Raw genomic sequence first — 15,174 nt, 5'->3', positions numbered from 1 at the left:
TCCATGCAGATTAGTATATGTCTTACTCTGGCTTGGGTTGTTCAGGGTTATCCATGACAGTGAATTATCTGTAGATGGCCACACTGTGCAGCATAAACTAGTTTTGCAATACATTATTTTTCAGTGGCTCTACTTAGCTATCACATATGGCCTTATGCATGCACAGGATTAGGTATTTGGGCATCCCAAATAGCTTACGTGATGTTTCTAAGTGACTATGAATAAGACCTGCTGTACCTCGTCAGTTTATTGTTTGCCAGGTTGGAGCAAAATATCAAAGGGGGTCTACTTTGACATTATACTGGTTAAATGTGAGTCATCGAGGCTGCAGGATGTGTGCGGTGTTTTACGGTGAGCTCAACTCACCTTAGTGGATACATATTTGTTTTCTCAATTTTTGAATACTTGAAAATACTAGACTGGCATGCAAGGCAGTTATATCATGACATGAACCCAGGAAGTGTTTTGTTTATGCTATGAAACCTAGGTTAACATAGCATGATGAGACTGGAGTATGCTTTCCAATTGAAATAGGCATCTTACCCGATGTCTGTGTGTGTAAAAATACTCCCGATGGTTAGAAGAAAGCCACTGATTTCATATAGGTGCCATTTTCCTTGTATCTGATTTCCTGAGGGAGGGAATGTGACATTGTTTCCCACAGAGGATGTGTGAACTTCATCTTCATATAGACTTGAATACTGATGTTTGCGAGATGCCAGTTTTCTCTGCAGTGACTTAAGATAGGGATCTAGTGGCCTAATATTGTCGGGCTTAGGAGTTTTGGCTCTGCAGTCATGCCATGAGCCATGTTTTTATGTTCTATAATGGTGGGCTATGAGAAATCGGGAGATTATGTTGTAAAGGCTAATTCTCAGGAGGCATTCCTGGTTAGTGTATACCCCAAGGGGTTTCTATTGCAAAACTCCCTTTTCTTGTGTGTTCCTCCAACCTCCTAATGTGTTTAAGGGGTTGTGTTCCTGGTGCCGCTTCATTTGTATGTGATCTAAGATTTCTCACTAGTTGCCTGCTGTGCTGTAGTCTATGGCATGGTATTTTACTCCTGCATTTAAAGGAATGAAGATGGTTTTGTTGTGATTGTTAGCTGCCTACCTTCATGTTTGTAGGTATATGTTCCCAATTGCACATGTTCCAGCGGCCTTTCATGCATTGATTGTGATGATGCAAATTATTACAGTGTTTTTACTTAAAGCATTTGCTTTGAAATCAATAGCACTATGTTGGACCTGGCTCTTTTTGCAGGGTCATCCCCAAACTTGTTGCCTCCTTCATCCTATTTTATCTGACCAGTTTTTGTTGGCTTAAGACTCTGGGCACTTTACCACTGCGGATAAAGACTGTACTTTATTGTGCATTGCAGCTTAAGAAGAATCTCCAAGGGCTTGGACTAAGCTTGCCTCCTGTTTTGAAGCCTCAAGGCCATCAAAGATTTCCTCTGCCAGCACCTGGACTCTCTGCTGAGACTCCTGCTCTGCCAAGTGGTCCCTATGCAGTCTCTGAGCCATTGAAAGGTGAAGTTGGCAGATCAAGAGCTGAAATCCATGCACAAAACACAGTGAAGGGAAATTTTGGACACACCCTCTGCAACGAGGCTGAAAAACAGAGCGCCACCTGCTTTGTGGCTAAAATCGACGATCCACCTGCATCGCGGCTATGAGATCGACGCATCGTGGCTAGAGAAACAACGCAACACCCGCTTGCGGCTGCTAATGACGCAAACCCCACGCAGTGCAGTTTTCTAACACCGTGTGACCGGATTTCGAATGCATCATCCTTGGGCGTCAAAGTCATTGTGAATCGGTGAGGATCCGAGGTGCCCTGTCCAGAAATTGATGCATCGCTCTCTTGCGAGGGAGAAAAACGATGCATCGCTGAGCAGACCAGAGAAGAAATGATGCACGGCCTCACTTGTGAGTAAGGAATCGACGCATCGCTAACATTTTCGACTCACTCTCACCCGTGCAGATTTATTATTTACGCAAACCAGGTACTTTGAGTAAAATCAACCTTTCCCTTGTTTTCTATGGTGTAAGACTCTTACGGCCAGATGTACTAAGCAGTTTGCAATGCACAGACCTCGTTTTGCGATTCGGTAACCTGGTTACCGAATCGCAAAACGGGTTTGTGAGTCGCAATTAGGAAGGGGTGTTCCCTTCCTAATTGCGAGTCGCAGTGCAATGCAGGATTGCTTTGTGACCGCGAACACAGTCGCAAACCAATCACAGTTTGCACCCTTTTGTAATGGGTGGTAACCCATTTGCAAAAGGGAAGGAGGGGTCCCCATGGGACCCCTTCCCCGTGCGAATGGCACTGCAAACATTTTTTCAGAGCAGGCAGTGGTCTAAAACTGAACTAAAAAGTTTCATTTTTTCGTTTTTGTAATGCATTTCGTTTTTCTTTAAGGAAAACGGGCTGCATTACAACAACAAAAAAAAACTGCTTTATTAAAAAGCAGTCACAGGCATGGTGGTCTGCTGTCCGCAGCAGGCCACCATTCCTGTGAGGGCCGCCACTCGCAAGGGGGTCGCAAATTGCGACCCACCTCATGATTATTCATGAGGTGGGCCTTTGGGGCCCCCTTGCGAGTCACAGATGGTGTCAGGGACACCATCCAACATTCCGAATTGCGACTCGCAAATTGCGAGTCGCTCTGACTCGCAATTTGCGGGTCGCAATTCGGAATCTTCCTACATCTGGCCCTTATTCTTTTGAAAATTCATATTTTGACTTGTGTATGTTGGATTTGTGTTGTTTTAGTCTTGTTTGATTTAGATAAATATTTCCAAATTTTCTAAACTGGTTTGGTGTCCATTTTGTAGTGTTTCACTGTATTACTGTGTGTGTTGGTACAAATACTTTACACATTGCTTCTGAGATAAGTCTGACTACTTGTGCCAAGCTACCAAGAGGTAGGAAGGGGGTTATCTCAGTGTGTTTCTCCATTGCCCTGACTAGAGTGAGGGTCCCTGCTTGGACAGAGTGCAAACTGACTGCCAACCAGAGACCCCATTTCTAAAACACTATATTTTGAAATATGCCTTTGATTATGTTATCCATTTATCATTATGGTTCACATTGTGTGTATTTGCTTTTGAGAGTGTTAAGCATGCAATTTGGGCAATTTAAGACTTTGCAGCTATCTATGTAAATTTTATCCAATGACATTCATATCATGTACATTTTTCGTCTGATTGCAGTTTTCCCATCCTAGAAAATATATGTTCATTAAAGATGGTGAAACCCCAATGCTCAGCCTGTGTTCTCAATGAGTAGATGTCTTTCCTTAATTGACCATAGACATTTTTCTGACCTTGTACTATTTTATCTATGTACTGTTTTGGAAATTGCTTATAGAACCGTAGGGCAGGATGGCGCCCAACAATTGTGCTGATGGTCTAGTATATATTAGGAATGAAAAAATATGAACATTCACTTTATGATCAAATATTTGATTAGTTACAGTTGGTATGAGCGACAAATACAATACCATTTGTTTCAAGTCTGGACAGCTGAGCATATCTATTATATAAATTTGAATGTTTTTTTTATTTACTACAAGGAGTAAGCTTAACGAGACAGGAGGGAAATTAATCTTTGGGTAAAGTAATAAAATGTTCTGGGTGCACAGGTTCAGGGAGAGGGATTTCTAAAGGGTGGAGACTTGCAGGTGAAGTTCCTTTCCCTATAATGTTTGTATTTCACAGGGCAGGGGCACAATTGTTTGTAGAAGTCTGACCTGAAGGCCCCAATCTACACCTTCATGGAGAAAGTAGCCCCCATCACCAATTAAAAGATACAGACACTGACATTCATATGGTTATATTACTGTCTCCGCTACCAACAATAGCCTTCCGAACACCCACCAAGGAGGAGTCCTATAGCTATACTAACAGTCTAATTTTCACATAGTCTAACAGGGAAAATAGTGTTGAGGTGACAATGGTGTCTGCTAGCATCAACCTGGTGGTTACTCTCTTTACACTGCTCCAAAAATCCCTAAGAAATCCTGAGACAGATCATGTTCCGAGATATGTCCACAAGATACGGGTTTCAACCAGTACCCTACATGACAGACACGCAGCACTTCACCTTTGTCCCACCAAGCAAACAAGTAGCATTTCTGAATGCCCCTGTGCATGGGTTTGTGTATTAATGCTCAACCTGGCTTTAATAATGCTTGTTTGTAAGTGCTGAGTTAAATTTATTGATATAGACCTCGACTAAGGTAAAGAGGTAAAGAAAAGAGAGCAACTAAAATTATCACACAAAGTGAAAAAAACATTTAGAGAAACTCCAGTTTAAAACGTCGAGTAAGAGACTAATATGCCATAAATACCTATTTATAAATATTTTTAAAACCTGCTAAACTTTAAAAATATAGAAACAAACATGCTCATTAGAAGGAAACATCACAACTGTATAGGTTTCACTTGGAAAATGTACTTCCCATTTTGTGGAAAGAGGAAATAGAGACCAATATTGGTGTGATTCTAGACACTGTAGAATGCACACCTACATTGCGAAGGGGACATATACTCTGGTCATACAGTTGACCTTTCCAGCATCCTTGAACTGCTTGAAGACATATGCTATTTGTCTGCAGTAAAAATGTACTTTTGATCTTATACCCAATTGAGAGACCAATATGAGGTCCTGTTTATTAAAGATGACTTGTCAATAACATATATTGTTATAGAGTTATAGAATGAGTAATATCTAGGTCATGACTGGCCATGGTGATTGCTCTTTCAAGGCTAATTTTACATGGTTGAACAACCATTCTTCTAAATGTTCACTAGTAAATTCAAAGATTGCTAATGCATGTTTGAGATTCTGATACAAATGTGACAATAACGAGTAACTGCAGCTAGAGAGAGGGAATAAAGACTTGATAGTCCAAATTCTGGCCAAAAGTCTTGGACTGGGGTTGAAGCAACAACTGCAAAAAGAGAATGTAGGATATTCTCTTTGATTTAGCAAATAGCACTAGACGTGGTGTGGGATATATTCCATCTTATATAGTCATTTAGCAGGAATTCTGGATTTATATATGCTGCTTGAATACTTAACAGATCTCCTTCCAAGTAATTTATAAAAGGCATTGAGAGTCCTATCATGAGCCAATGCTTTACAGCTTAGTTGAGCAATATGGGACTTTGGACTGAGGAAATAAGAGATACCCTATCTTGGTCAGTATATATTTTTTTAATATTCTATTTTGATGATACCCAACACCCAGTTTAAAATACCTTGTTTTTCTATAGCATTGAAAACTACAAATCTACTTTATTAGACAATTTTGGGGGGTGGGTTGTTTCAGGTGAATAAATATTCCTTAGGCATAGAGAGAATAATAATGTGGCTAAGAGGTAGCCCTGCTTTAAACAATTTTAAGTGTTTGTTCAATTCGAGAGCCCCCTGTCTCCACAGAGTAATACCCTGCACCAAGTTGATGAGTGCAAAGCTACTATCAATTTCAGCAAGGTCCTCAGGATTTCTAAAACAGACAATTTTACGAAAGGTGGAATCAACTGAAACAATTGAAGGCCCTTGGGAAATCAATGAAAGTTATAAAAACAAACAACTTTTTTGATCTTACATATTTTTGAGTATAGTTTGTAAAATAGCTATATCGACAAGAGTAGAATATTAAGGTTTGAAACCAGATTGTTCACAGTGGGAATATTTTTCTTGGCTGCCAAATCGTGAAAGTTTATTAAATACTTTTTGCAAATATCTTGCAAATATCTCCCCTACTGCATCTAGAAGTGCTACCTGTCTGCAGGTTAGCACTGATTTGCAGGATCCCTTATTGAAAAAGGAATGAATAATTCTTCCTGTCTAAGAAGTTGGGATAATTCCTGTTTCGTAACAATTCTGAAATACCAGAACAAGTAGGACATCCCAGAGTCTATATATTCTATATATATTCTGACTTTTCTTGCTCCGGGGTTGTGACTGCTGAGGTTTTAATTGAGCAGGATCTTGCTGACCTATCTTTGATTTAGAGGTCACATGTTCATTAACTGGAAAAGCCAACTTTGAATTTTATTCTTCGAGGTCAATGTTAAGTAGCATTGCACTAGGTATTAGTAAAACCTGCAATGGTGCTTACAAAGGGAAACCATTTACAACTTCCAAATATCCCGACTCTGGACAAAGAACTCTAGGAAGTGTGTTAGGAACGTATGCACAATAGGCCTGATTCACAAAGATGTTGCTGTGACATACTTTTGTAGTACTCCTAAACTCTGGGACTCCTGAAGTTCATTATTTAGCCAGGAAAACTTTAAGAGCACGTTGTTTTACTCATACACCAATTATTTGCGAATGGCGCTCAGGGTTTGTAAATCATGTGTATGTAAACAGTTTATATGAAGGTCACTCACTAACAAACCTTTCTTCAGAAATGCATAAATTACACATTTGAAAGTTAAATATTATGTGGATTAGGTACACAGAGAAAAAATATGACCACTTGTATGAATAATTTACACAGGCTATCCTTGATACCTATTTCTGCAAGTTGGGCCTATATTGTTTTGCACCAAATTAAGGTCTGAAGGTCCTAACTACAAATTCCCAAATATTAACTTACAATTTACAGTTTAGAATCAATTTTATTCTACCTTTTTATGATACTACAATATTGGTATCAGAATGTCTAAAAATGAATTTTTGAAGGGGTAAGTACATTTATCATATGAATAGTTGTCATCTCTGTGTAATGCTCCCACCAGAGAGTCTGTTGTTTGCATGTAAGTTAACAGTAGCTAGTTTATTCTAAACACACATTTGAGAATAATAAACCATGCGTCCAGCATATGCATGTTCTTATTTATGTGCTAAGTGTCTGTTTCTATGCCTAACCAGTGTAGAGTACCCATAAGCTTGAACTGCTTTGTCTATATTCCAACAAGACACAATTATTGTCATCAGCAATAGTACGCACTTGCACTATGACATCTGTAAGAACAGCACAAAGGGAAGAGCTGCAGTGGGCTTCTCACAGGCTGGAAACTTCTTTAGTTGAACAACAAGTATGCAACAGATTCCACTTAATTTGAAAAGTACAATCCATCATTCTATATTTCCACATAACGCAGGAGAAGCCAATGAAAATACAGAATGTCCAAAGAGGCGGGAAGGTGACAGCAGGGTACCAGTGCAAGAGATTTCCACAGCACTCCACTACTTTCTTCAAATATTTCCTTCAATAGCTATATCATTGATTTGTGACTCCGCTATAGTTTACAAAATCCTCTTGAAATTAGACATTCCTATTACATTGCTATTATTGCAAAGAAATTGCTCGTTTTCACATTAGAAATGTAAAAGGTGATGCAGTCAGTTGTGTGGTCCTGTTTGTAAAATCTGCAAACCTCCTTACATGACCTCAAAAAGGGGAGAGGATGTAACCTCAGCCTGCACCTAAAGGAAATCACCCCAAGACAACCTTTAATTTATTTTTCCAACCAGAAAATCACAGTTTAACACCTTGAGGAATCTGCATTTGTTTCCAAATTTAGAAGAGAAGTAACTGTTACTCTGAAGCATTTGCAATGAATGCAGGTGTAACAGGCTGCAGACGATCCTGAGATTCCTCTAGATCTACTCCAGCGGTTGAAGAGAGGATCCCATCAGGGACACCAAAATATGGAGGAGAATAGGCAACACATTGGCATAAGGCTTCATTTTTAATCAAGACGAAATAGTGTTCTTTTGAGACCCGGACAAATACAGTTTGAGCTTTGCTTTAATAAAGTGCCCAGCTCCAAGTATCACCCCCCTTTAAAAGGGCAAAAATTAATGAATGATGCAAATGGCCTTTTACATCAGTTGTGGCTATTGAAAGTGAAATGTGATTGTGTTGAAGTTCAATGAATTATAAAATATAATGATACACCATGGCCACTGGAACTATGCAGCAGGGGAGGAGCAAATTATGCAGCAGGGTTGACTAAATTGTGTGGCAAGAAAAGGTAAATTATGCAGCATACTGTGGCACATTTTGTGTATGACCTCATTATTGTGGCATTTTTACACGTTTACACTTTCTGGGAAAAGGTGCACCTTGTTAGTACTACTTTGACAGACAATTACAGAAAGGAAGCAACAGAAAAGTGACCAGTAAACGTTTGTGAAGGGATTACCACAGCGTGGGAATAAGTGTTGCTGCGATTTTAGTAACTTTTGATCAGTAAGATTTTTTTTTACCTGAAATCCGCACATCATGCAGCAAGTGATGGATTATGTGGCAAATGTGGCAAATCCATAACTATCTGGAAATGTCCCGCCACAAAATCTCATAATTCCAGTGGCCCCGATCATACCCAACAGAATGGAGATGGCTTTATAAAGTTTCTCGAATATAAGCATAGAAATACTTTAAGAACTATACAGAGCATGGGATCACATTTCATATGTATCTTAAAAGCCTTCTTTTCAGTGCAGTAGAACATGCTAAAAAATAATATTGGCAAGGTGAATAAAAATAAACACAAGTACAACACAGATACACACAAAATCAAGTATCCTTCATGGTTGGTGTAACAGAATGCAAGGGCTTTTATAGTACCCGAAACAAAAAGTAAATATAAAATTAAAATGATCTGCAAATTTGTCATTTCATTAATTTTGCTTTTTTATGCAATCCATTTATTTAATTCAGAAACAAAAAAAAGTGAAACATTCTATAACAAGTGTTGGCAAAGCCAGTAGGTCTTGCTTTGGCAAAATGGAGCAATGGTTATTTTTTTTTATTGCACACATATGCCACAAAAATAAAAAGAAGAAAGAAGGAAAATAAGCTGCTGCCTAAATATGTTGGTAATATATTTGCATTAATAATTAACATGTCAGCCACTGCATATACATTTCATAGAAACGTATAGGTACTTCATACCAAGCATGCACATAGAATAGTTATAGAAATCATTTTGGTTGAGTGCACATCATATGAAAATATGATTCTTATTGGCACAAAGCAAATATAGTATTGATTTTGAATTACTGTAACTGTAGTTTAAATACCAGAATGACTAAAAAAGAAATAAAACAGGATAAAGATTGGGAAGAAAAAAGACATGGGCAAAGTAAAGCTTTTGCCCTTATGCGGCAACATCGAAGTGCACTTCCTTTTAGGTGGCAAAATTCCAGCACTCAAGGTCAACAGAGCCCCTGACTAAATTGGGCTGGCCCATTTCCCCTTGCTGTATGCTGTGTTGGGCGGACACAAAACATGAATGACAGTGGAACAGACAAATGGATGAAGATGGCTCCACTGCAACACCTCTGTGTAAGTATACATGTAGGTATGTATGTATTTTGTATGATTTTTTATCATTACATGAGGCAGGTAAGACAACTAAAGCTGTCTCTGTGCCACATCTAAAGCTACCATTATCTGTTGACCCAAGTGAAGCTGATGTGCAATTATAACATATAGATTATCACTTACCATTAAACTTTCAAATTCTGCATAAATCTTCTTAAACTTGCTTGGAAGTTTCTGCAACAAAAAGAAGAATAGTAATTGAAGGCTGATTCTATATGCAAGAAATATATTTTGTGCATTGCTGTTATTGCTTCCTTACAAAAATGTTCTTTAAAATTTCGGCAATTCTGATGTGGAATATGAGAAAGATGTCGTTTCCTGTGGTATCAATCAATCATCATCTGCAGACAGACAGGCCCGATAGTGTTGTGGTGGAAACTTTTAAGTAGCATCTGTGTCTTTTGTGTGTGATTAGAAAGTTTGATTGTTTTTAGTTTTCTCTCCATGGATAGCTAGATGTAATTAAATGTACTTGATTCTAAGCATATTCTGTCAATATTTTTCCAATATGTTGGACTAGCATTGACTATTTACCCCATAAATCCCCTTTCACCAAAACAACAGGGGTAGAGGACATGAGACACTGCACTCTTGAATGAGATCTTGCGGTTGACCCAGTATCCCACCTTTAGCCACTCAAGAGCCCCTATTTGTTGCATAAAGTCCTGGGGGACAGTCAAGGAGTGTAAACTGCATAAGGCAGACAGCGCTCTTGTAGTGTATCCGGTGTATTGACTCTCATAGGTATTTGAGCCAAAAAAGAAGCGAGATTCAGCTCTATCGAGTAAGAGAGTAGTGAGCAGTAACATATTATTGTTAGCTGGCGGAAATATATTTTTAGAGCCATTGGAAAGTCCCGTGCTTCTGAATCAGCCAGGACCTTTTGCAGCTTTTCACATTCCTTGACCACGACTCTATTAAGGTGCACTGCAAGTTTTTAGTAAATCTTTTTAGTACATCTCTGGCACCTGGATCCTGCAGTGAATAGGTCATTTTTGTTGTCTGATTTCTGAAATTGCTACCAAAACTTTATGAGGATAACAACCGAGACTCCCTGTTGCTGGACTCCTTAATTAGAGGGGAAGGCCAAGTTTATAAACATAGGGACATGATGCCAAATGATATGCGGTTCACTGATGCAATTTTAGGAATGCACATGGTGAACCGACATATACATATAATCTTTTTACCATACAGTTGTATATATGAAGAGGGTGTGTGTGCGCAACTGTAGCGGAACGTGCAACAGTTATCTCTAGAGTGTTGAGTGAACCCTCCACTCTTCAGCTGTGTGCATGTAGCACTCCTGACCCTTGAGGAAGACCCTAAGGCTCTCACAATGGAATTTAATGGCTTCAGATCTAGGGTAACATATGTATGCTTGTAAGTCCAGCTAGCGTGGTCCCAGCCATGTGGCCTGAGAGAGGCTATAGACACTTACAACATCCTTTTCTTGTGGTTTTATGTAGTGCAAACTTGGTTCGAAGGAGCCCATTAGCTCCACTTACGTTACATAAGGTCATTTTTTTGGGGGGGACATGGGGAGGTTAAGTGAGTTGCCTAGATTCACAAGATGTTGAGCTGACACTGAGACTCAAACCTGATTCCCTAAGTCCAACGTCGGCAGCTGTGCTGCAATACCATATCCTCTCCCTTAGAAATGTGTCATGCCCATTGAAATAAAAAAGTATGCCTTATTACAAAAGGGGGTCACTTGCTGGGCCAAAGGCAATTTGCACATGTTTACATATGTCTGTTTGATAATGGTAGGATGGGTGATTGTGTTGTCAATAAATTTAGAGGCCGTATGGTAGGCCTTCGTTAATTGGTTTAATCCATAAGCTTCTGTTACCAATGTTAAATCTGCTTACATTGAGAAAGCAGAAAATAGTTCAATTGAGGAAACACGTGTTGGCTGTTGAACATCCAAATGTAGTTGTTGAAGGATTAAAGATTTGTGAATACAATCTTCTGACTTTGCCGTAATTTCGGAAGAATACCTTGATATTGATGATCAAGCAATAACATTACTTGTAAAGAACGTTTGTTCATTTTGATAGTCTTTTTGTGTTAGATGCCTCCAAACAGTAATTAGTTATAGTGCGATATTGGTTCTGAAGAACAAATGCCTCTAAAAAAAAGTTTAAGAGTGAATGAGTGGGTTATGCATCACCCGTATCAAGAAGATATGCACTTAGTGACAAATTCAAATGAAACTATGATTGATGGTTATGACATCATACATAAAATATTTCTTCTGATAATGTGAATACATCCCGGCAGTGGTTTACTTATCTCTACGGTTTCTGGAATCCTTAAGGGTGAGACTGCTATTACGACTGCTAGACTAACAGGTGGATACTCCTAAAAGGAGACCATGACAGATGTATTGTGTGTGTAGAAGATAAAAACAACTTTATGGAGAAAATCGTAAAAAAAGAAGATGTAAAGAATCGTAAAATATTAATAGATGATAAACGCCTTAATGATTAATAGATTAACACCTGCTATTAAATTCTGGTTCAGGATGTTAAAAGTAACATTTTGAAACTGAACAAAAACATTTTATAGTTCAAAATGAAATGGATGTTTGTGCCCCTTTCTTACACCTGTAAGTCTGGAAAAAGAAAGCCAAAATACCCAATTTAGGACAGAGTAGTGCATTTCTTCTACCCTCACATTAAACAGAAAGCAGCAGTGGTGAAGATGGGTAAGGGTAGAGAGTGGAGGAAGCAAAGGGGAACAGAACGAAAGAGGTAAAAACTTGAGTACCATCAAAGGGGACCGGCTTGGAGGAAGGGTAAAAGGGAATACAACAGGGGCAGGTGGTGAGGGTGGAAGGAAACTCCCTGAATCAGTGAAAGAAGTACAAGAAATGAAAAGGACGAGTGTGGCGTTAAGATTGGAGGGAAGATGCAAGAAAAAGATGTATTCTATTCCAATGACAAAAAACTGTAGAAATAGTTTTCTCTATGTAAGGTGCCCACCAAGTAGGATTGCTCAAAATATTGTCAATCATTTTGAAAATGTTGAGGAAAGACGGTTCATCAACGCCATTTTCCTCGAATTGTTTATTCACGACGACAAAAAGTATCTCTTCAGGTGCACACTAGATAAATAGGGCAAACCCATTTGGCTAATTTTCTCCTGCTTGCATGGCCGTCCCCAAAAGAGGTGGTGGAGGGGAGGGAGGTGTAGACTAAATAAAGTATAATACAATTATTACATTTGCAACACAATGTCCAGCCAGAGTTGTTATTTTGTCTAAAAATAGCAGCATTTTTACTAAACGCTCTAGTGTTTAAACACATATGAGGGAAAAAGTAGCAATGCAGCCTGTAGAAATTGCTAAAGCAGCATAATATCACAAATGAAATATAATATCAACAATGGATCCTGTGATACATTGTTCACTATTCGCGATGAATGTGTGTTCTATACAGTTTGTAACTATTTGTGGACAGTGAGTAATGCATTCACCCCACAAAAAATGAAACTCCTAATGAATTGTTCATGTCAACAGGCTGTTCAGGAGCTTTGGAAAAATTAAAGAAACACACACCAAAACAAAAGCAACACGTTGTAAAAGAATAATATTGTAGCACAATACAATTACGTGTCACAGTGTTTGCATAACAACAGATTCATGCAGCCAACCTGCTTTGTCTCCCAGTTGTACAATTCATTTAAAGTTGTATGTCTCACCATCCAAAGGTGGTTGTAAGATGAAGTCTATGGATCATACATTCAGGGAGAGAGATCTCAGTAGCGAAGATTGCACAACCTGGTGTTTGAGACGCAGAGCAAAATGACACTGCGACCACAGACACAAAGGGCACTAAGGACACTCATGAACTACACAGGACCTCTTCAAGCTTCAGCCTTCACCTAGCACACACTCCCTTAGGATGTGTGGACCTCTGCACAGTAAGGCAGGGAGCAAACCTGGAGTGGCTCAGGGATACTAATGTTAGTATCTCAGCTACTGAGGCTGTGAGGAGCCTGTACATTAGCATGAGCAAGCAAAACATGAGCAAAGGGAGGGTGTGTGCTTCTCAGAAAAAGTGTTTTTCACACCTGCACTTGTTGATTCATATTGGTCAGATCTACTCTGCTCCTTGGTGAATGGGAGATGTGGCTTATCACCACTCTACGTCCTAGCCTCTTTAATCAGTGCAAGGCAGCAGCAGTACAGGCCTGCATCACTTCATAATGTCATAAGGCTTTGTCGTACCCTTGAGGAAATGGACAACGTGGAGTTTCAAGGAAGCATCAGAGCTTGGGCCACACACGTCTGAGGTAATGGAGTTCAGCCTTTCGGCTGGGGGGAGGGTGGATCCAGCTTCTATACTCAGCCTCTGCTAGTTGGGCAGGTGCCCACTGCCAACAAATTCAGGTGCATTGCTTCAGTCCAAAATTTGACAAGTCAGATTGGGGAGATTCCACATTCCTCTAAGAGAGTCCTGAGTTGAAATGGAAATACCTTGCTGCAAGAAAGTATTGCGGGTTCTGGTGCCAGCAGGATACTAAACAGGTTTAGCACTCTGGTGTTCAGTTCTGGATGGATGCCATGAGTATTGATTTCAGACAGTAAGTGAGGACAGAGAAGCTGGAGGAAGGAGACTTTGGGATTTTTGTGTTTTTTTCTTTGGGCAGCAACCATCCTCATTGCATCCAATTTTCAAACAAGAAGATGTTCTTGGTCATTTTAAAGATACCTCTAATGTTTGAAAACATGACTGCAAACGCAGTCCTAAAAACATTAACATTCATTACAAATATAAACACAAAGGGCCAGATGTAGGTAGATTCCAATTTGCGACTTGCACATTGCGAGTCAGAGCGACTCGCAATTAGCGAGTCGCAAATTGGAATGTAGGATGGTGTCCCTGACACCATCTGCGACTTGCAAGTGGGTTGCAAAAGCCCACCTCATTGTTATTAAAGAGATGGGTCGAAATTTGCGACCCCCTTGCGAGTGGCGGCATTCACAGGGATGGTGGTCTGCTGCGGACAGCAGACCACCATGTCTGTGACTGCTTTTTAATAAAGCAGTTTTTTTTTTTTGTAATGCAGCCCGTTTTCCTTAAAGGAAAACGAGATGCATTACAAAAACAAAAAATGAAACGTTTTCGTTTAATTTTCACAGAGCAGGGAGTTTTCCATAGGACCACTGCCTGCTCTGAAAAAATGTTTGCAGTTCCATTCACAAAGGGGAAGGGGTCCCATAGGGACCCCTTCCCTTTTGCGAATAGGTTACCTCCAATTTCAAATAGGTGCAAACTGCGATTGGTTTGTGACCACGTTCGCGGTCACAAAGCAATCTGGCATTGCACTGCAACTCGCAATTAGGAAGGGGACTCTCCTTCCTAATTGCGAATCGCAAACCCGTTTTGCGATTTGGTAACCAGGTTACCGAATCGCAAAACGGGTTTTGTGCGTCGTAAACAGCGAAATTCGCTGTTTGCGACGTGCAAACTGTTTCTTACATCTGGCCCAAAGTGTGTCCTGCCCCATTTACCAGAGGTGATAAGTATCAGCCTTGCGTGCAGCTAGTTAACCCCTAAACTATACAAATACAACCATAAACAAGAACCTTGGTAAAGTGGCTGAAGGGGGTTGTCCCCTCCTGATGCTGGGAGGTCCTATTGATGATCACTACTGTGTTGCAGAGCATCAGGCTCAAAGATATGACATTAATTTAAAATATTACATATTCTACATGAATATGAAAATGAGTATGTAAAAAACTTTAAGCGCCTGGTCTTATTTTCTTATTACACTTGTTCATGTGCATGTTATTTGTACTATGAAAG

General features: G+C 39.6%; 1 protein-coding gene across 4 annotated transcripts in view; it reads right to left on the bottom strand.

Annotated features, from left to right (window-relative positions):
- Nucleotides 1–15,174, bottom strand: part of RAPGEF4 (Rap guanine nucleotide exchange factor 4) — a 942,686-nt gene that overhangs the window by 80,560 nt on the left and 846,952 nt on the right. For all 4 annotated transcript variants that reach the window (XM_069225351.1, XM_069225352.1, XM_069225353.1 and 1 more), the window contains one exon: nt 9,482–9,532. In XM_069225351.1, coding sequence (XP_069081452.1) covers nt 9,482–9,532 — 51 coding nt within the window. The remainder of the gene's footprint in view (nt 1–9,481; nt 9,533–15,174) is intronic.

The sequence above is a fragment of the Pleurodeles waltl genome, chromosome 3_1, assembly GCF_031143425.1.
Source record: "Pleurodeles waltl isolate 20211129_DDA chromosome 3_1, aPleWal1.hap1.20221129, whole genome shotgun sequence".
NCBI classification, from domain to species: domain Eukaryota; kingdom Metazoa; phylum Chordata; class Amphibia; order Caudata; family Salamandridae; genus Pleurodeles; species Pleurodeles waltl.
This window is presented reverse-complemented; position numbering and strand designations above follow the sequence as displayed.